This window comes from Lissotriton helveticus, chromosome 5_1 (genome assembly GCF_964261635.1).
Source record: "Lissotriton helveticus chromosome 5_1, aLisHel1.1, whole genome shotgun sequence".
NCBI lineage: Eukaryota > Metazoa > Chordata > Amphibia > Caudata > Salamandridae > Lissotriton > Lissotriton helveticus.
This window is the reverse complement of record NC_136065.1, coordinates 1,795,921,781-1,795,944,014: the sequence shown is the minus strand read 5'-3', so window position 1 is coordinate 1,795,944,014 and position 22,234 is coordinate 1,795,921,781. Positions and strand designations below refer to the sequence as shown.

The window sequence follows — 22,234 nt, the reverse complement described above, 5'->3', positions numbered from 1 at the left end:
CAACAAAGCAGCCTGGCTAATCCATTTAACTCTGACCAATCAGGTCAGACCACAGGAAGGCTGAATTTTGGCTTGCAGACAAAAAAGTCTTAACTTCTTTTCTGTACATTTTAAAACAAATCAACAGCAGCATGTTGCATTTATCAATACCATTCTCATACATCCTTGAATTATATTTTTCTGGAAAGCCTAGCGTTAGTTATTAACCACTTGGCTGCTATGGCTTTTCCCCTCCTGCGCTGAGAATTATTGAAGACCATTATTCATGACTAGCTCACCTTGTCATGAGCACAGCTCCAGTGTCCCTCATGACGAGCTGAGCTCGTCATGAGCCTCGAAGAGGTTAATTAATAACTGAATGCCATGTTAACCTATATGTCTGGGGAGCTACAGTGGGGAAAATGAACTGGGCGATTTCTCCTACACCAGAGCTTATAAAACATATTTTATAATGACCCTGCTTATATCTACAGGGCCCCCACCCCCTGGAACACCTTAGGGAGACTGTAGGGGTTCTGAATATGTAAAAATATTGCAGAGCCTTACTCCACAGTGCTCGTAGCACAGAAGTCAATTTTGGTGAAGCCCTTCCTACAATGAGGGAAGTGAAATATGCAATTTCACTATCCCCAGGGCACACAAAACCGATTGTATAAAGGTCTTCCTTATAAGTACCTGACCCACTACCCCGGGACACCTAGTTAAGACCTTGGGGTCACCTGTATGCCACAATATTTTAGTTTATTAATTTTAAGTGCCCCAAACACCAAAGTCTAGTTTGATCACAATTTAACATTTTAAAAGTAGCCCTGCAACACAGGGCTGCTATTAAACGGATCGCATGCCTCACTAATGCTTACAGAGTGCAGAAAGGGCTGCTGAACTCTAAACTGCCATGCACTATTATATACTAGGGACCTAATGGTAGTTTTAATCCCCCTGCCCTATTATGTGCCAGGGCCTTTTAGGGGAATTCATGCCAATCATAGGAGTACCCTAAGCCATAGTGTATCCTAGTGTATGTAGGTGTTTTCACTGTATTCTAAGTGTGTTTTTGGCATAGCACTGGCCCTGCTACTGGTTAGGCAGAACCCAGGGACAGTCAGTCAGTTACCAGCAGTACCAGTCGGCAAAATAAAATGGGGTTGTCCAGGGCACAGGATCACTTTGTAACAGAAGGAATATATTAATGTTCATAATTGATATGCGTAATCAAAACACTGCTGTGAGCAACAAAACTTTGTCACATTATAGCTGTCTGCACATTTCAAATATGAATTTCAGCGATCTTGTATGAGATGGGCAGTTGCACGAGGCTTCATATTTTCTGCCTAGTCATAGATTGTTTCTGTTCTATTTATTATAATACGGTGCGTGTTGCTGGAAGCATGGGCTACTACTGATTGATCTTTTTTTTCTTCTTTTTTTAAACAAACTAATGCTCATCAAGAAATAAAGTACTTTGTTCTGAAATTCTTGAAATGCATGCAATCCTTGACAAATGTGATAGCCTGCAGAGGCCAGTCATTCTTTCCAAGTATACAACAGTGTGCAACCAAACTGCAACTTGAATGTCAAATTCCAAACAATTGACACAGAAGCATCAGGGCTGCCTGGGCCCTCCACGCGGCAATCTTTAAACGTGTTCATAGGAGATTTACTCTTGTACTTCCTTTCACATTCCCACTGCACATTTCTCATCAGTTTTAAACTTTAATGTCAACATGAGGAAGAAAAAAACCGAATGTATTTATGGAATATAAGCCATTGCACATGAGGTTTGATAAAAATGCAGGGTGATGGTTGGCTTGGTGCATGCTGTTCTGTGGCTTGTGTCACAGTCCAGGTCGTTAAAACATTTCAGAATGATGGGGAGGGGGGCACACCTGGAGGTGTACCTCAATGGTGAAGCAGCCCAAGAGTTCTTCTGCCATTACCAATGTTTTAAACTAGTCGGCGATGAACTTATCAGGGTGCGAGCCCTCAATACCCTCTGGAACTCTCAGACTACCTCAAGCATGGCGTCTCAGGATGCCTGTTCCACTCGCACTTGAGGTGAGTATGTAGTTTCCTCCAATGACTGCATTCTGTGCTTCTGTGGGGGGAGGGGCAACGCGTAATTAACTACATAGCAAGACATAATTGCACAAACATAATCTTTTCATTCTATTTCATAACCAAGTCTAAAACCACATCCCTGCTGGCTTTTTTTTGCAAACGTGGTTCTCTGAAGAAGGCAGTTTGTCTCCAAGGGAGGCGAGGCCGCACTCTGAGTGTTTCCTTTCCCTCTCCAGCACACCCCACTCTAGGGATACCAGTTTCCAGTGTCGTCCCAGCTGTGTACTAGTGCGGGTAAGAGTGACCTGTTTAAACAATTGTTTACAGTCGAGTTCCCCACCAAAAATAGCTTCCTCCAGAGGGTTCTCCCATCCCATTCGTCGGTGGAAGTTGTTGTTCATTTCAGTAGGATATGAGCGATTCACTCAACATATATTTTTCCGGCATTTGCGCTTAACGTGGCCTTCTTTTGAGGCAGTTATTTGATGACATATTGTCAAAGGAGCTCGGAGAAAGCGTTTAGTTCATTCACTTCCTTGGCTTCCGGCTTCACTTTACGATACCCGATCATAAGATAGTCCCCAGTTACAGCTCTCGCAAAATAGCTAGCTATGGTTTATAAACATAATAGGTAAAACTCAAAACAGTGACTCTACAAAATAGTAAAAAAGTGAAGCGAACCTATTTATTTCAAATGTTTATTACGGTGTAATCCCTAAATCGATAGTCGTTTTCCTATGTAATGCACTGCCACAATATAGCCATTCCAAATACAGTCTTACTAAAGTAAATACTAGGCGAAAATAAAGTCTTGACTGGATGTGACATTTTTTTAAACCAGGGAGGATTCTCACAATCACGTGATCCCTAGACACACGGTGGCAAATTAACCATATGAACGCGTGCAACTTCACAACTGATGGAAAGGCTTGTATATTGCATGAGGGAAAAGACCCTAAAGACAAAGCCATGAAAATATGTTGAGAGGTTTCTCAGTTTTACAACCAAAGGAGGGACCTTCTTTGTAAGCGCAGTGCTCGGAGTACCTCTCTGTATAAGCTTGGAGCCCTGCACTTTTCAAGCCACATTCATCCAAGTGAGTGTGCTTGCCCTAAACAAACTCATTGCAGTTCCCCTAGGCTGAACAAATCCCTGGCCTTTCGTACCTTATCTAGATCCCTGCAATTATGTTTCTTGTGCTTTTAAATGGCTTTGGTTGGGTGTAAGAGTGACCGTGCTTTTCTGGTAGAAGTGCTTCTTGTCTGCAGTTTTTGATTGGATTTACAATCTCCATTTCTCAGGCGCTTGGCATGAGGACAGTTCCTCAAGGTTATTACAGTTTTACAGTAAGAGATGTAAGGCTGGGTCAATTGGCCGCCTTGCTGCAAGTATTATTATTATTTAATCTTTATTTCGGCCATGCGGCCATCAAAGATACACAACAACATAAAACATATACACCATAAAACATCATCAATAGTAATAAAACATACTATACATTATAAAACCGTTCATATCTGTAGATTAAAACTATCAGGATTACATATAGGAAACTGGAGCTAACTCATTGACCGTGACTTCAGTAAACTGGTGCGAATATGCCAGACATTGGTAAGAAATGTAGCCAATGCAAACACAGTTGGACTCGAAAGATCAGTTTTTAAAATTCTGTACATTGGGAGATACTCTCTGCCACCAAGGTTTCTAATAAGTGGGAGAAGCCAGTATTTCCTCGCTTTCGAGTATCTAGGGCAAAACAGAACTACATGCAAATCACTTTCCTCAGCATAAGAGCATGTTGGACACTGCTTAGGGGAGGGCGGGTTTGTCCAGGAGCTCGTAAAAGCCCGTAAGGGCAAGATGCCGTATCTCCATTGCAAAAACAGCTTCCTTGCCAGCACGGGGGATATAGCATCCAGCACCCTTTCCATCCTGTATGTATCTTTGCCCAACATAAATACAGAGGTCAGTGATCCCTCTCGCTGATTTTCCATAGCCGAGGATAGTTTATAGGCATGATAAGCATCGACCAAATTTCTGCGTGAGATGTTTAGTGAGGCCTCAGCAGGGACGGACCAGAGATCAGGAAACCCCAGTACCGTGCATGGATTCTGGATATATTTTAGCCAGGGGATCTGTAACGCTTTTGGGTGGGATATCAGCTCCCCTAGTTCAGCCCTATAGGCATAGAGTGCTTCACTGCTCCACAGTCTTCGCCAGAAGACTATGGGTCTCAGTCCTATTTCGTCGGCTATTGGTCTCAATCCCAGATTTAACCTCAGGGGGAGGAGCGGGGTACTTGGCGGGAGTGCAGTTATCTGCCTGATAAAATTATTCTCAGTTACCGACAGACTGCGAGTTGGTGTATGTCCCCACAGTTCCGCCCCATACATTGTGGCGCCCCTGGCCTGCGCTTTGTAGATCTGGATGAGCGGACCCAAAGGCCATTAAGTCGAATTTTTCAGCATCCGTGCAATGCCCCCAGTGGTCTGTACCAGTTTAAGATTGGCCCTGGTCCGGTGTGCCCCCCACGACATGGACTCATTCAAGGTTACACCTAGGTAATCGAAGGTGGAGACTCTTTCCAACCGTGCCTCTCCCAGCAGTGGATTTGGGCGCAATTTTTTACTTGGATTCAGGACCATGAATTTTGTTTTTCCGACGTTAATTTCTAGGCCCCTATCCATACAAAAGGCCACGAAAGAATCAAGGATCCGCTGGATCCCCATGGGGGTTTTGGACAGCAGCAGGGTGTCATCTGCAAACATAATTGCAGGCACCCTGCTGCCGTTCAGTTTTGGAGCATCAGTATGTTCAATGCCATTCAAATGGGCGATTACCCCGTTGACAAAGAGGCAGAACAGGGTCGGTGCAAGCACACAGCCCTGCCTAACCCCCCTGTCAACGGGGAATCTGTCCGTCAACTCCCCCGACTTTCCACACCGCACCCTGCAAGTATCTTATAGATAAAAGCTATGATGTTTTCTTGTTCATTTTGACAAATAACTTCATCTCACTGTACCTCAGTTCGCTTGTTTACCATAATTGTGAGCATAGACCAAGCCCTATATCAATGGCTGGTTAACATTTTACAACTTAATGGGCTGCAAAATATTCTGGCCCGATTCTTGATGCTATATACACGTGTGAGCGGGCTTACACATTCAAAAGTTGGTTTTGTGCTCATAAAAGGATTTAGTTCATGAAGATGGACGCACTCACACTGGTAGTTCCATGTAGTTCCATGGCTAGAATATCTTCGGAATCTGTGTCCAACTGCAAACCTACATGCTTGAGGACATTCACTAACTCCTTTCAAACCCATTTTCACTGTGGAAAAGGTTGGGAATGTACTTTTGAGAAGGGCAAGAGGAAAACGTTTTCCAGGGTGGGAAGGGACCAGTCCCGCCCAAAAATAAGGAGTGGTGTATAAAAAGAAGTTTCTTCATGGGGAACGTGGTTTTCCCATTGAAGGAAAAACCGTTTAAACAGATTAATGAGCACTTGCATTGCAGGTTTTCGTATGAGCACATGTAGCTGTGTATATTTGATCATGCCAAATTGTTATTTACAAACGTTGGTTAGGAGTATCGATTCCAGCCCTATTTATGGAGGTGAGTGTGAATTCCTGAACGTTGTATACCTGCACCAATGCAAGTCTATAGAGTTGCAGGTGCCTTTTTGTGGCTTTCTATACGAATGGGATCCCTAATTGTTTTTTCGCATGTTGCCCAATATGCTTTTAAAAGTATTATCCAATATTTTTTTAATATGCTAACATGCAAACTTATTTTATTGATTGTTACCGTAGAGAAATGGTATCTAAAGTAGTCCTGAATTGCTTGATAGTTTAGTCTGTTTCGTATGTTTTTTTTCAAATTGTAAATATTATTTGTGTACATTTTATTTTAAAAACATCCACCGACTTTGCTTCATACCTACACGTGTATAGTATAAAATCAAGGAGCCTTATGGGAGCATTTAAAATAGCCACCTACTGTTATATTATGCAAATGTGGACCTATTTTTAGAGAGCCCACCCCAATAGTAATAGTGCATTCGTGAAACATATGTACAATTTTGAACATTTTATACCCATGGATGTATATCTTTCCTTCGCTGTAGACGATCCTCTTTCCCACTACCATGTTGCACGCTGCAGATTGCCAGCCAAAGGATCTGTGCTGCAGAAGTTTCGTTCTATTTGTCCAGTGGGCAAAATAAACATTAACATGTGTTTTCCTTTTCACACAAACTATATGGCCTGGACATCCAATGATGGGAATTCCACACCCCTGTTCTTAATGTCCTGTCAATGATTAAGTTGATGTTGCACACGCCACTGGTCATGTATCTTAGTGATACTCCTCATTTCCATATCCTGATTCCTTTTCGTCTGTTTAGTTTTCAACCTGGTTTACTTCTCGGGGCTTCTCTGAAGGACTTTGCTGTGCTCTGGGATGTCTTCCTCTAATGTCCATTGCTGGTTAGAGGTAGTTGTCTTCATGCGAACAGAACTTCCAATCATGTGACAAGGTAGAACAGCAGGGCCCTCAGAAGAGCTCAGCCTAGGTCACACTTTTAGTGGAACGGGTAACACGCAGACTGAAAGGTTTGGGAAACCCCATCAATTCATCCAGTTATGGTTCACTGTCTATTCAATCAGTTTGTTTATAGTTTAGTGTAGAACTTCTAAGAGCTGATCCACTGCAATGCAGATTGAATGCAGTAAGGCATTTGCAGAATAAAACTCGCTGTCTCTTTGCAGGCTTTCTTTCACACTAGGGGATCAGGATCTTGCTTGGACTCGATCTGTTCCCTGTATTTCAGATCCAGGGCAGTTCAGACATGTAACTACATTGTTTTAAAGAGTCCTTCTTACAGACAAATGGTCCAGGCTGTCACATAGTCAAGGTGAAGGCAAAATAAGGAATTTATTCAGTGGGAATCTATAGAACAAAGAATCCTTAAAAAATTATATCCATAGACATAGGTAGATAGGCTTTGAGTCCGCTCTCTTTGGCCATTGGTCTGTTTGAGTGGCATTCAAATTCTTCCGGCCTTTTTTTTCCTTATATGCGTCCACTTCCATTCCTTCATTTGTTTTATTTCTTTTGTCTTGTTGTGTTTTAGAGGCCCGGCAGCTCACCAGACTGCTGCAGGGCTCCTTGCTTTCCGCCCATTTCATCTGCAGGTCACTGCTTCTTATGCAGCCATTGATTCTAAAATGGAAAGCCATTTTGGAATGTTATTGTACGTTGTATATAATAGCTTTACCATTCCACGAGGACCATAACATATAGCAGGAACATATTGCCCTTTTTGGATCAATGCAATAAAGCACAGTATGTATCATACAATAATGGCTAGTACTATCCAAGGTACCATTACAAAATGGCAACCTAGTTCTGAACTTACTGACCACCCATCTTGGAATGGAATTGTGCATAGCGTATCATTGTTTTACCATCCCAAAATGGCCAACCCTTTACTTCTAAATTTGGAGGCCATGTTGGAACTTTAAAACAATAGTACACTATGTACATTACCATTCCATAATGGATGCCTGCCACTATGTTTATTTGTAACTTTTTTTTATTGCAAGCATGTGGCGTTCTTGTGTAGGCAACTGCGTTTTTCCTATCATTGTTGTTTTAAGATGTATCTAGCATATGCCTGTTGAGTTTGTATGTGTGCTTCATTGTGGATGACGGAGTTGGGGAATTAAAGAGTCTGGGTACATCACACTCCCTTAACCTGTTTCAATGCACCACAGTCCTAAATTAATAAACATTTTCATCATTTGATTGACATCCAAATGTTCAAATATTTACTCCTTTTTCATGTGTCCCAATAATCTCCATCTTTGGACATGTGCCTACTGGGTGTGGTCATTTTGATCAGCTCTTTTTTATTATTCATCAAAGTCTCCTCTTTTTCTTCCCGCAGTCTATGCAAGCGGCAAGGTGCCCTACAGATGAACTATCCTTAAGCAACTGTGCAGTAGTCAATGAGAAGGAATTCCAGTCAGGCCTGTGAGTATATCATTTCTCTCAAACTTATAGTTGTAATCAGCTAAGTATGTCGAATATTTTCCATATTAAGAGCATTGACTGATCTGAAATAGGTCAATTACAATGGTCATCGTGAAGTGCATATTTATCCTAGAGTCGAGCAGTTTCTTCTGTTATTGGTTGGTGTGTCTTTTTGCATCTACAATAAAGCTACTTCATGTCAGTCCATGGTGTGTGTGTGTGTGTGTGTGTGTGGTGGTCATGATAACTGGAAAATCAAACCAACAAACCCTGGAAAAATATTTGAAAGTAACTATGAACACAGCATTTCTTGTGTGCAAAGTATTGTATTAGTTATTGTGTACATGTTTTAACATTCTTGGCATGTTTTGGATAGCTGGCACAAAATGGCTGACGGACAGAAGCCGCACTTGCACTTTTCCAATTATGCATTAACTTTGCATCATCAGACAGTTGCATGTGATGTGTGACATCCATTTTCCTTCCAGACTTCCGCCCGTTAGCACCCAGTGGTCAAGTTGGTGTCATATGTACTTGGCAGTGATTTCATCAGGGTGAGCTGTGGCACATGTTCTGAAGCAGTGTGAATTCCAACGATTGCAACACTTATCTGGCCCTTCAGTCTTCTCAGCCCGTATTGCCCTGTATGGCTTTGTGATTAATTTATTTTGCGTGGGAGTGGTCAGTATTCGCTGTAGGGATTGGAGAGCCTGAGGCTCGACCGGATATGTGTGGTAGTGTGATTTTCTAACGAGTCTCGGCTTAGGCTCAGCAAACCGAAAGAGTAGTGTTGGATTGACAATATACTGCAAGTCCTCAGGGGTGTGGAAGGTCGCACCTGGGTAAAGATCTCGCATAGTGCTCAGTCCTGCCTCCTCGAGTAGGCGCATCGGGCCCGCCTCTTTTGTTACCGAGAGCGCCATATGATGCTCCAATGGCATCGCCGTGGCCCGTGCTTTAAATGGGCCAGTACCCACCGGTACTGAGTACCGGCACTTCTGAATTTTCGGGCCCTCAGTACCGGCACCTCTCATTAGCCAGGGAGAGTACCGGTACCCTAAAAGTTGGCACTGCAGGCTCCGGTTGTTTATCTCCTCTAACACAGGTTAGATGCCGCTCTGCCTCTCAGGAGCTTGTAAGGGTGCCAAGCCTCCTGCAGTCGCTGCTGGAGATTCCAGCGTCGTCCATGTGAATGGCCCCACACTGCAGGGGTCTAAGAAGGCTTGCCGTGCGTCACGCTGTGCTTAACAGTGCAGGTGTTTATCTTCCCGAGGTCTATAATTGTCTTAAGTGACTAAAACCCACAGCAAAACAAAGGCTGCAGAATCAGTATTTCTGTAAAGTCATAAATCTGGTGCATTTCTTGACTTTAATTTTCAAGACGGCAAATTTAGGGGATGAGTACAGCATGTAGGGGAGAACAGGAGACTTGTGTGTGTGTGTGCCTGTTTTCTGTGAGAGAAAAGGGAGAGAATCAGGACTTTAGAGGGAATGTGTAGAATGCTTGTGTACGTCTGCTTGTTTCTGTGTATGTGTGCGCACGCTTAAGTGTATCTAGTATTGTGCCAAACACCAACAAATAACAGTATGGCATTAAGAAGCAGCAAATATTACAAAACATGGAACTGTTCACATATCATCCAATTTGGGTTTCATTTTGTGTAATGAGTTAACCGTTTCGTTTATATAAACACATTTCTCATGGGTTTTTCATAGTTGCTGCAACTGATATAAAAGTCATTGTGTCATCATATGTTGCCATAAGCCCCGCCCTTAGCCCCGCCCACTAGCCACGCCTCTAGCTCATATTAATGAGTAACGGCACTTATTATTTTCCATTTAAAGCCGTGGCATATATAGGCAATTTGTCAGCGATCTGCCCTATGGCTTGCCACGCCACCACCGTGGTGTCTATTGTGCTTATTTCCATTTTTGGAGAATCCCGTCGCGTGTGTGTGATGATACCTTGAAGAGGGACCGGAGAAGCATCGCCATCCTCAACTGCCATGTGTGGTATGAAGTCTTGTTTGTTGTACCAATAGTAAGCATATTGTGCCTATGCGCTCAGGTAATGTATGTATAGATCCGGTGCACCAGAACCCCCCCTGTCATAATCCAGGGTGATAGTGTCCCAAGCTACCTGCGCCTGCTTGCCTCCCCAGATCAGTAGACGTAGCGACGTACGCAGTGTACCGAAATATCTCTGTGTCAATTTTGTTGGGATATTGGAGAAGAGATATAAAAAGTGGGGCAATACCACCATTTTTAGGTCTCGTGGCGATTATAGCGCAAAGCGCTGTCTCGCCAGAGATCTATTGTCAGCGACTGTGCTTTCCAGGAGATAGCACCTGGCGGGGCGCATTTCCTCTCCGAGAAGGCGATCGGAGCGGGCCACGCGCACGCGAACGCGCTCGCTGTGGCCAGTTGCTGTCTCCTGGGAAGCTCCAACACCACACATGCATGCGCATACACACAGACACACACACACACACGAGCGCCCATGCACGCACATACATACAGAGACACCCCCCCCCACACATACACGCACAAACACACACACACACGAGTGCACCAAGGCCCCCCCGCCGTCGCACACATACATACATACGTGAGCATACATACACACATACACACACACACACGAGCGCACCGACAACCCCCCCCTGCCTCACCCCCACTACAAGTAAGGGCCACTTACCGCCACTACGGACATCTACAGCCTCCGCTGGGCTCTCCCTCGGGCATGGGAGCCCCGCGTCACCACTGCTCCTCGGGACAGGCACTCCGTGGGTGCGGGCTTCGCGCACAAGACGGAAGTCCCGCCCCCACCATAGGTTTCGTTTTTAGGAGTGCGCGCGCCTGGTGGAATGGAGGGGGAGTTTTCAGAGGGGTGCGCGGCGCTGAGAAACAGGTTGACGGAGGCTGCTGTCCCTCGCTGGACTTCCTGTGCTCGAGTGAAAGTAAGCCTGTGCGCTTCCTGATATAAATCTTCATATCTGCCATCTTCAGGCCTCCTGTCCCTTCCTGCCAGGGTCCGACTTCTGCTCCCGCACGCGAGTTTTTTAAATTTCAGCAGATTCCTGCCCAGAGGTCCTAGCGTATCGTCTCACTGCCACATTGCCTTGCTTCCCTGAGCAATTAATTCCCTGACACTTATTGAGCCCCTTACCGTAGCGTCCTCCTCCGTGTCAGCAACTCGGGGCTTCTCCCGTCTCGTTCCGCCGTCCTCTGTCCAGATAAGAGCTCAGATACAAACTCAGAACAGCTTGTGGCCCCCTCGGAGCTCGGTGCCTTGCTGTGACACAACGGCACTCATTACCGGCGTCCACAGACACCTCCTGCTTCACTCGCAGACAAAAAACAGAATCGGGCGAAAATGACCATGGGCGGCTTGATTCCTCACAGCGAAAACTCCGTGACCGCAGTAAGAGCTCAGGGGCAGGCGGCTAATTACAGCAAGTTACTGGATGAAATCAGAGCCGAGAGAAGCGGCCATCACACAGCAGCGGCTCCTTTCATGGCCATGGGCGGGGCTGTTATGCATTATTTGCTGCTTATGAATGTACTTTTAGCGATGCCACGTTACATGACATTGCCTTTGCTTAGGTTGCAAGTAATATGAACTCATATAATGACTGTTCCATCACCAAAGTAATAATCCGTTAAAAAAAAAAAAATTGTCGAAACAGATGAAACAACAAATTCCACTTGCGATACAATGGGCAGTGTTTCTTCCAAAAAGTATTCTGTCTTTCAACCTTCTTGGCAGAAAGAATGATTTGGAATAAACCATTCCGTAGCTCTCTTTCGTATCCTCCTTAGTGGCGTTTATTTCATGAATCCTGAAGAGCACAGTGCCTTTTGTGTTATTCATCTGCAATCATCTGTCCCTTGGTCCATGTCTCTATGGTGATCGATCTGGCAAGCACCCCTCTTTGTTATTGTGTTGTTGACAGATCCTTCCTGATCACAATCTGAGACTTGCCTGCATTTAGCTGATACACTGATTGTGATTATTAATTAAGCCCTGAAGAGGCTAAATATGGGACTGCGCACAAAAGGGATTTATTAGAGCTGCAGACGAGTGAGCGCCGCTTGTGCAGCTGTTGGGTGTGACCCGGGCTGACCATCCGAGAGCCGCCACGCCCACTGTGTAAACACCTTAATGTGTTTCACAAGATCCGCGGAGTCGCAAGAGATCAGGAAACTCGGTCATGGTGATTGCCACAGGCCTCGTTTCAAAATACCGTGGTTTTCAAACGTAGTTTTAGGTAATGTGGGCAGCTGTAGGGAAGTGGCTCCTGTCATGAAAGAGGAGGCGTCGCCAAGGAATTCTCGACTGACAGACATTTCACTGGCACTTTAAGAAGGCTATTTTGAGCGCTTCCTTTGCAGAGAATTTTAGTTCCCTATTCGTTCCTGCTATTGATATTGCATTTTTAACAAATAGAATGGTTTCAGTTGCCCTAACTTGAACATTGCGTGACACTTCAATGTTTAAGGGCCTTTGCCTAATCTATTGTGAAAGGGAGTGGATCTAACTGCATGTATGTAGTATATACTGGGGACTGAACCACTTATTGTAGTATGGGCACCGCTTTAAATTGGCAGGACATTTACTTCTTTAAATTGAAAGGTGTTGTAATTGCATTTAGTGCCCCCCGCCGAGCACCTTCTGTGGAGAGGATGTTTTCAGCATTCTGCCTCAGTGCACCCTGTATTGTGTGTCTGTTGGGAAAACTGCTTCGAAATGGGCTGATTTTTTTAAAAGGCGTGCCATCTGATAGGCAGGTAGGGCTGGTGCACATTGATTCGTGTCAATATAAATATGCAACTCCACATAAGTTTCATCAGATTTGACTAGCCTTGGAGGCACCGTCCTGCCGATTACTTTGGTAATTTCTCTATTTCCTGAATATGTTGTCACTGTGTGTGCTAATCTCTATTTCTGTCAAGATGTCTTCATGTTTTTGTCTCTGTTCTGCTATAGTCTGTCCTCTGCTGCTCCTCTGATTGCATTCCCTGTGTCCGACCCCTGGTGTGTCTCTATTCTGAGTTTCTACTCTCTGGCAGTCGGTATCCCTGTCTCTTCTTCGTCGCTTTTACCATGTGTGTCCCATGTCGCATTGTGTACTCTTCTGCACCACGGTATGATCTCCCTCTCTCTCACCCCTTCTGTCTCTGTGCGTCTATTGTAGGTCTCCTGGTGTAGCTGTACTTTTGGACGCCCCACACACACACAGCCACACACACACAGCCACACACACACAGCCACACACACACAGCCACACACACACACAACTACACACACACAACTACACATACACACAACCACACACACCACCACAAACACAACACACACAACTACACACACAACCACAACAACACACATAACCACACACACACAACCACACATACAGCCACACACAGAACCACATTGTCAGTGCACACTTTCACCAACCACAGACCCCATCAGTCATCAGAGCTGTGTGAATAATAACTGCGTCAGCCCCGTGCGTGAGGTGCATCATTAGAGCTGTGTGAATAATAACAGCTGTGAGCCCGTGCCTAAGGTGCATCATTAGAGCTGTGTGAATAATAACAGCTGTGAGCCCGTGCATGAGGTGCATCATCAGAGCTTTTTGAGTAATAACTGCGTCAGCCCAGTGCGTGAGGTGCATCATTAGAGCTGTGTGAATAATAACAGCTGTGAGCCCGTGCCTAAGGTGCATCATCAGAGCTGTGTGAATAATAACAGCTGTGAGCCCGTGCCGGAGGTGCATCATCAGAGCTGTATGAATAACAGCTGTGAGCCCGTGCATGAGGTGCATCATCAGAGCTTTGTGAATAATAACTGCGTCAGCCCCGTGCATGAGGGGCATCATTAGAGCTGTGTGAATAATAACAGCTGTGAGCAACAGCATACTCTTGCACACACTCTCACTGCTCCCCAATTCAAAGTTTGCTAAAAAATTTATGCAACGCATTGTCATACACAATGCCAATAACTCAAACTTTAATGCTGCGAGACCTATTGCATTGCAAATGCTTGTTATAATAGCTATGCGTCCGCTAAGGACTGCGGCAGTGCAATCTAGGTATCTATCTAGGCATCTATTTGTTGATCTAGCGATTCACTGGCCTGCCCATAATTCTCCCTTACGAAAATATCAGGGTCTCGGTGAACCCAAATCCCCAAATATTTGACCGGGTCCACTGACCATACTATCGGTTATTCCACAGGCGGTGCAGGGGTGACTGCCATCAGAGGGATAATAATCTACTTATCCAAGTTGATATTAAGTCCTGAGATCAGTCCAAATCTGATGTACTCTCTGAGTACCTGTGCCATATATCGGGCAGGTTCTCATAAAAAAAGTACCATGTCGTCGGCATAAAGTGAGATGCCGACGGGACGGTGATTAAAATTTAAAGCTATCTCTCTGTACCTTTGTTTTATCACGCACGCTAGGCGCTCAATTACAATAGCGAACAGAAGTGGCGACAGAGGGCAGTCCTGATGGGTACCTCGCATGACAGGGAAGGGCTCGGATGTTAGACCTCCTACTTGAACCCTTGCCGGCGGGTCATTATACAGTATTCCTACCCACCCCAGAAAAAGTGTTGGGAATCCCATACACAGCAGAATACGGAACATGTAGTCCCACTCTATGGAGTCAAACGCTTTGGCCGCATATAGCATGACCGCCGCAGCATGCAACTTGGGATCCAGAACATGCATCATCGCAAAAATAGCTCGTAGGTTATGCGACGTGGATCACTCCGGGATGAATCCCGATTGGTCAGGTAGGACCAAACACGACATAAATGGTTGGAGTTTTGTTACTAGGATCTTGGCGAGAATATTTTTGCGTCAATATTAATCAGAGATAGGGGCCGATAGGATTTGCACGCGTCAGGGACCTTGTCTTTCTTCAGAAGAGTGATGATTAGAGCTTGTCGAAGGGATGGTGGAAAAACACCAGCCTCATGCGCCTCAGCATGTATCTATAATAGGTGTGTAGTGATGAGGTCTGTGTAGGCTTTATAAAATTCTATGGTCAAACCGTCCGGCCCGGTGCTTTTGCAGTCCGTAGTGCATAGATTGTGGCTTTTATATCCACCTCGTCTATAGGTTGATTCAAGTACTCCCGATGCCCATCCGCCAGCCATGCACAGGCAATGTCATTTAGATATTCCTCTACTGCGGAGTCGGAACCCGCCCCCCAAGAAGTATACATATTGGCATAATAGTCTCTGAACTGCTCCACTATTTCCAAAGGAGCATAGTGTTCTCTTCCCTGGGCATCAGTTATTTGTTCAATATGATAATGGTCATCGCGTGCTCTGATTTTCCCAGCCAAAGTACGGCCTGGTCTGCCTTCCTCTCCATACTTCCTAGCCGTGTGTCGGCGTGAAATATAGCGAATTTCCGACTCCGCAGCTGTGTGTTAGTCATTAATCAATGCATGAATGCGTGATAATGTATCCGGGTCAGGGTTATCTGTGTAGTCTCTCTCTACGGTTTTTAGTGTGGTCTCTTTGTTGGCGAGTTGTGTCCTACGATCCTTCAGTATGCCGGCTGCGGTGCCTATACATACTCCCCGGATCGTCACATTAAATGCCTCCCAAAGTGTATCTACCGAGCCTTTGTTATCAAAGAAATAGTTTTCTATCTCCTTGCGGACGGTGTCGCTATACAAGGGATCCGATAACTCCTCCGAACGGAAACGTCAAGTGAATGGGCGGTGTATCGTATGGGGGATATGTAGAGCCATTTGCACTGGATTGTGATCAGTGAGCGTGCGTGGGTAGTTGGCTATCTGTCACCCACTCCGCCGCGCCCTCGCTAAGAAGCCAGTAGTCTAGTCTGGACCAGCTGTTATGCGCAGGCATGGTGTGTGTTCCTTCCCTCGCTGTGCTGTTACGTAGTCTCCATACATCTACCAGTCCGAACTCCAGCTTAGCTTGGTTAACACTCCGGGCCACTTTAGGCATACAGGTGCTTTGTGGGTTAGATTTATCCAGAGCGGGATCTAGATACGTATTCAGGTCCCCTCTTCCCCCCACAAAACGGCTGTTTCAGGCCACTGACTTAGCATATCATACATTCGTTGAAACACTTCTGGCTCGTCTGTTATGGGACCTTACATATTGATGAGGGTGATTAATGTAGTGCCTAATTTGCCCTGAACCATTACTCAGCGACCTTCGTCATCAACGTGGGTCTTGTGTGGCGTGAAAGGAATGCCCTTTTTGATCAGTATGATGACCCCCCTGGCATAGGATGAATATGATGAGGGTAATTTGTACCCCGCCCATTTAAGAGCAATGTTCGTTTCTGAGGCCTTGGTCAGGTGTGTTTCCTGCAAGAATGCGATCTGAGTACCATGGCGATTCAAATATGCAAAAACATGGCAAATTTTCTTAGGAGAGTTTAGCCCTCTGATGTTCCATGTTAGAAACCTATAGTTCTCACCCATTGGACCCCCAGGCGTGGCAAGTCTCAAATGAATTGTGTCGCTGTCTGACATAGTACCCTGGAATAAATGCACCGTACCCACAGTTGGTGTCATTACATCCACAATAATCAATCTTCACTGCGTTTATATATATATATATATATATATATATATATATATATATATATATATATATATATATATATATATATATATTGGCTAGTGTTTGACGCATAATACCCCAGAACCAACCTCCTACCCACTCCAACCTCCTAATTAGGTTGAGAATACAAACCCCTCCCCATCCCGACTTTAACCCCTTTCCCTATATAAAACTACTAAAACAATTGGGGGGGGGATCACCCTCGGGAGAAGGAACGACAGCAGACACCTACCAATCGGCAGGGTGGCCAGGCTGCAATACCAGTGTAACAACCTAGCTCTGCAATCCCTGGAAAAGGATACATATCGGACAGAAACCATACATATCAAATATAGTCTGACACTGACAGTAAGATACCGTCAGTACAGTGCCGTGGCCAGATCGCGGGCTTCTCTTTCGTACCATAGGCTAGTGTGCACATGTGCAGTTACGTGAATAAACAGCTATAATGTACATCAGTTTAGCAAGTTATTGGTCAGCATCACTGAGAGATGGCGACATCGTTGAGCTCTTTGAGACCTCTTTAGAAGGTTTACGAGGGCAGATGTGTTTCGTGAATTTCAGAGCGGACTTGGAATCCGTGAAAAAATGTACTTGACCATCGTGGGTGATTTTTAATTTCTCAGGGTATAGCATTTCGTAGGGAACGGAGGCAGACATAAAATCAGTTTCACTGGCATGAGCACCTTGCGGGCGGCCTGCACTGTTGAGGTGTAATCTGGATAGAAGGACAAGTTGTAACCCTGATGAATGATTGGGCTCTTGATCCTCGCCTCACGGAGAATAGCGTCCCTGTCTGCGTAGTTGAGGAGGCATGCTATTATCGGGAGCGGTGGTGCGCCAAGTACCGGTCGAGGTTCGAGTATCTAATGCACCCTCCCAATTATCATGACTGGGGATAGTCCCGGACCAAACAGCTCGCGTAGAAGGTTGTCAATGAAGGGCTCCATTTTCGTGATGGCTGTCGATTCTGGCAGGCCAATTATTCGAAGATTGTTCCCTCCAGAGCGTGCCTTCAAATCCTCATTTTTCATCCTTATGACTTCCATCACCTTCTCCATGTTAAGGATTTGTGTTCTCGCTTCAGCCGTGGAATGGTGAGTATCAAACTGCCTATTCTCCAGCACGTCCAGCCTGGTTTCGTGTGTGTCCACCTTTTTTTTGACAGCGTCAAGGCTGGACGTGAGGGCAACAATTTTTCTATAAATGGTTTTAAGACCAGTGCGCATTTCCAGCAATATGGACCGCAAGTCGTCCGCGGAGTCTGGTGGGGCTTGAGCGGCACCCTGCTCCACCGTCATGTCTACGGTGCTTGTGTGGCGCTTACATTCGAATGGGATCTTGCGGTGTTTAGGGTACGTCTTTCCCATGGTTGAGGGTTAGTGGCGGCTCAGTTAGATGTACCCCATTATGTGCGGTGCTGTGCCAAGCCGCGACGAGTCACGCCGTCTGTTGTAGGCCCAAGCCCGCCGTGGATCGGTGGAACCCAAGTAGTACTTCCAAGGCAAGAGAGGGCTTCCCTCTGCTTCGCCGCGATGTCAAATGGCGCAACACAAACACAGTGGGTCAGCAAGTGATGGGATAAATTCTACGGTGAGCACAGGGGCTTGACGTCAGCACTGAGTCACACTACAGTAGCACCCAGCAGGCAGTTCAGTCACAGGCAGTGAGCACGTGGCATCAGCAGACACACAGGCCACTTCTCGTAATCTCAATCACTGGCGTTCAGCTGGTGCCCCGGCCCAAAGTATTCTCCAGCTATAGGTCAGGGGATCTTGGCCGGCCTGCAGTGCAGGGGAAGGGGAGACCCGGAGGGCACGCACACCGCCAGAGAATCACCCCCCCTGCTAAGGGGGTGCCAGACAGTGCTCGCAGTCTACCTATAGTCGCACAATCCCCCCGACCCCGCAGGGATCACCCTGGGTGGAGGGAGCAGGGCAGGCCCAGGGCCCCCGTGTAGGCCAACCAAGACGCAACGCTAGTCGTGGACTCAGCAAGGCGATACTGCCAATGAAAGCCCAGGCCGCGCAGCGTTAATCTGCCCAACACCGGCCCCGCCGCTCTTACCTCATATCCTTTTGCACTCTGGGCGGTGTGAGGGGGGAGGAGGGGGCGGACGCTGTATAGATAGCCGCAGCCCTCTTCACCGCACAACTTCACGGCAGCCCCCAGCAGCTCGGAGGACATGGGGCCTCCAACGTCCGTCGCTCTCCAGATGTTTAGCGCTGGTGTCAGTAAGAGTGCGATAGGGCACAGCGCCATCACCAACTGCCGATTCGGCCAGTTGTGACGTCCCTTGTCTGGTCAACAGTGCCGCAGCCGCAACTCGTCTCTCATGCAGGTTCCCCTCATTCGGCCGTATCGCGATCGTTGGCGGTAATGTTCTCTTAGTCCCCGCCGCACAGCGCCTTCTTCCAATGCGGCGGATAGCCGTGGATTCCGGACTCGCAGATCACTGCTGCATGTCCCAGGTATGTCCATAAAGCAGTACTCCTGTTTTCAGCGAGCTTAGGTAGACTGTAAGGATGGTAGTAACAGTATTATGTAGCCTGGCCTGTGGAGCTCCCTTAGCAGGCAGCCATCTCGCAGTGCGCCGTAGCCACACCCAAACATTCCAATAAGTTATGTGCCTCTTACCAGTAGAACATTTTTTGCCAGCATATTAAATGTTGCTTTTACGTGATTTAGGGTTTGAGAGCAGAAATATACCTAAAATAATTCCAGAGCTGTTGATGGGAGTTGAAGGGGGAAGAGCCAGGGGAGTCCATGGGATGTCAGTAGAAATGATTGAATTGCACTTTGGGCCACAGATTAATGTGGTACTGGAGAGACAGATGGTTTAAGCCAGGGCACAACACAAGCCTGAATTTGACAGCATCACCCTTTACATACATGTGCTCGCTCTGTGAGAAGCGACCTTGCCATGACATTTTTTCTTGTTTCCTTCTTGGGGATTGATATTGAGATTCTGCTGGAAAATAGATACAGTCTTTGCTGGGTAATCTGACCCCATGTGGAATTGACGCCCACTCTTCACAGTAATGTTTCAGCTAAATAGAAATTGTTATGGTGCACAAGGGAGGGGGAACCACCCAATCTCCCACGTATCATCCTTGCGGATCTGCCTTATAAACAACTCCAAACCCGAGCACACATATATCCAGCTATCTTATTGTTAATTACAACATCGATATTCAAAACGCTGTTCGGCTTCTTGTGATTTATCTTCTTTCTTTGATGTTCCAGCCAACACGTGTTTCATCGTCCGGGAATAAAACCCATGACTTCCTCAGGGCTGTAAAGACAATTGTGTGAACAAACAGTAGAATCGTGTACATGGTCCTTTACATTGTGCATGTACTTTGGGGAAGACCCACATTTCAATATATATCTATGACACCCAGGAAAAAAAAGCCTTAAATTGTGAAACATCATATTCGTGCCCAAGTATGCCACATAGTCAGTTGTTCTGGACTCACATTAATATTCCATAACTTGTTATTGTGGGACGTGGTGCATCTATCAATATCACTGAAAATACAAGTCCGTGATAAGAGCCAAGAATTCATTTGTAAGGGAGGTGGGGAAAAGATGCAGAACAGCGTTATGAATACCGATGTTGTAATTAACAATAAGACAACTGGATATATGTGTGCTCGGGTTTGGTCCTGTTGGAAAATAGCACCACCATCCATTTCATCAAAATACAGGGCAGTGTGGGTTCAGGGACTCTATGTTGGGAGGTGATTCACCTGTGGCAACGGGCGCAGCAACTTGGAATTTTTCTGTTAGGGTCTCATCTTACTACCTCAATGTGAGGTTAGTGATATCCGTTGTTTCTCATTTGAGCACCACAAATGGGAACCACACCCCATTGTGTATCTCTTCACCATGGCCCAGAACAGAAAGTGATTTTGGTTATGTCATACCCTTAACTCAGAATAGTTCCCTGGGAGATGACTTCAGATTCAGCTGGTCTCAGGGCCTCATTTTGTTTAAACTTTTATTTCGTTTTTATGCATTCTGTGTACATTGTTTTCAATGAAGAAAATCGGGATAGTAATCACATTTACAGCCAAAGTATAGCTTTTAAGTGACATCTCAAAGCTGAGGAATAAAAAATTCAAATAGTTCAGAGGGTAGTGCAATCAATCAACTGATCACATAAATAACAAATTGCACGTGTTTAACACAATTCAGAAAGATTAAGCATCAAGTGGTTGACGTGAATCCAATGAGGGTCAGATAACAATACCTTTGCAATAGAGGAGAAACAATACCATTATATGAGAACAAAACAATAGGAGCTTGTAACTTCAGATCCCATCGCCTTGCCCCGCACTCAACCCACACTGACCAATGAAGTATCTAACTACGGCAGTAAATATGGATGATGAAATGCAACCTAAATGGGCCGTGGTAGGAAGAAAGACGGTCCGCCTAGTAAACCGCTAGTTAGTGTGCGTAGCGGCCAGCCGTTGCGCCATCTCAGTTTTCCCTATGCCTGAGTCGCTTCCATCGTTCTCCTATGTGAGACAGTATGGTGTCCCAGTTGGAGACGATGGGGATATTTGGGCACCCCCACAGCATCCTCCCTGTGCACGCCACACTTTCGACCCGTGCCCACACAAGGAAGGACTCCATCCATGCCTCAAGTAAAGGGGGCCCGGGTGACTTCCACATAAGGATGACGAGGTGTTTTGCCGTCAGGAAGCCCAAATCGAGAAATCTGGAGGTTACCGTAGTCTTTCTAGCCCTATGGAACAGACCCAGTAAGCAGTCTCGGCTCGCATGTCTGGCGGGTCGAGGGGCAGTTGGGGGGGGGGGGGGGGGTGAACGCAGAGGGGTTGCGCATGACTGATTTGGTTGGCCCCAGAGTGTGGATCAAACAGTCAGGGCCCACAAAAGTGGGCAAGTCACTCCTCCCCCAATCAGCCCCTCCCCAAACAGGCATACACTCCTGCCCACCCACAACCTGGCATACCCTGCCTTCTGCTTTCTTGCAGCGTGAGAAGCAGAAACATAAAATGGTATTTAAAATACCATTATATGTTCCTGCTTCTCGCACTGCGAGAAAGCAGTGGGGCGATGCTCCTCCACCCTAATGGAGGAGCCGCCCCTGCCAGCATGCATGTTTCCCCTTTATGTAATGCAGGGTACTCTATACAAGACGATAGCCAGGTCGTGATACCCTGCTAGTAAGTATGAAGAGAGGGGCAAGACCACAACATATAAGGTTGGTATGCATCAACCATAGCACATCGGGGGCAGGCAGCATCCAAACTGTGGAGATCTTGTTTGATTTTGGTAGGGGTTAAGTAGGCCCTGTGTTCAATATAAAACTAGATCAGTTTGAACCTCCTATTGCACAGTATATTAGTAGGGCTCGCCAGAATTGCAGCCCATTCCCCATCCACGCAGGGCTTCAGGTGGTGTGGTGTGGGTTTGCAGCAATTCTGCCAGCCAGTGTATCAGATGTCTTCTCTGTCCCATAACCTGCATATATTGCACTAATA

The 22,234-nt window shown here is 46.0% G+C and overlaps 1 protein-coding gene across 1 annotated transcript in view; it reads left to right on the top strand.

Annotated features, from left to right (window-relative positions):
- Positions 1-22,234, top strand: part of NSF (N-ethylmaleimide sensitive factor, vesicle fusing ATPase) — a 657,569-nt gene that overhangs the window by 110,853 nt on the left and 524,482 nt on the right. The window contains exon 2 of the mRNA XM_078645103.1: positions 8,008-8,093. Coding sequence (XP_078501229.1) covers positions 8,008-8,093 — 86 coding nt within the window. The remainder of the gene's footprint in view (positions 1-8,007; positions 8,094-22,234) is intronic.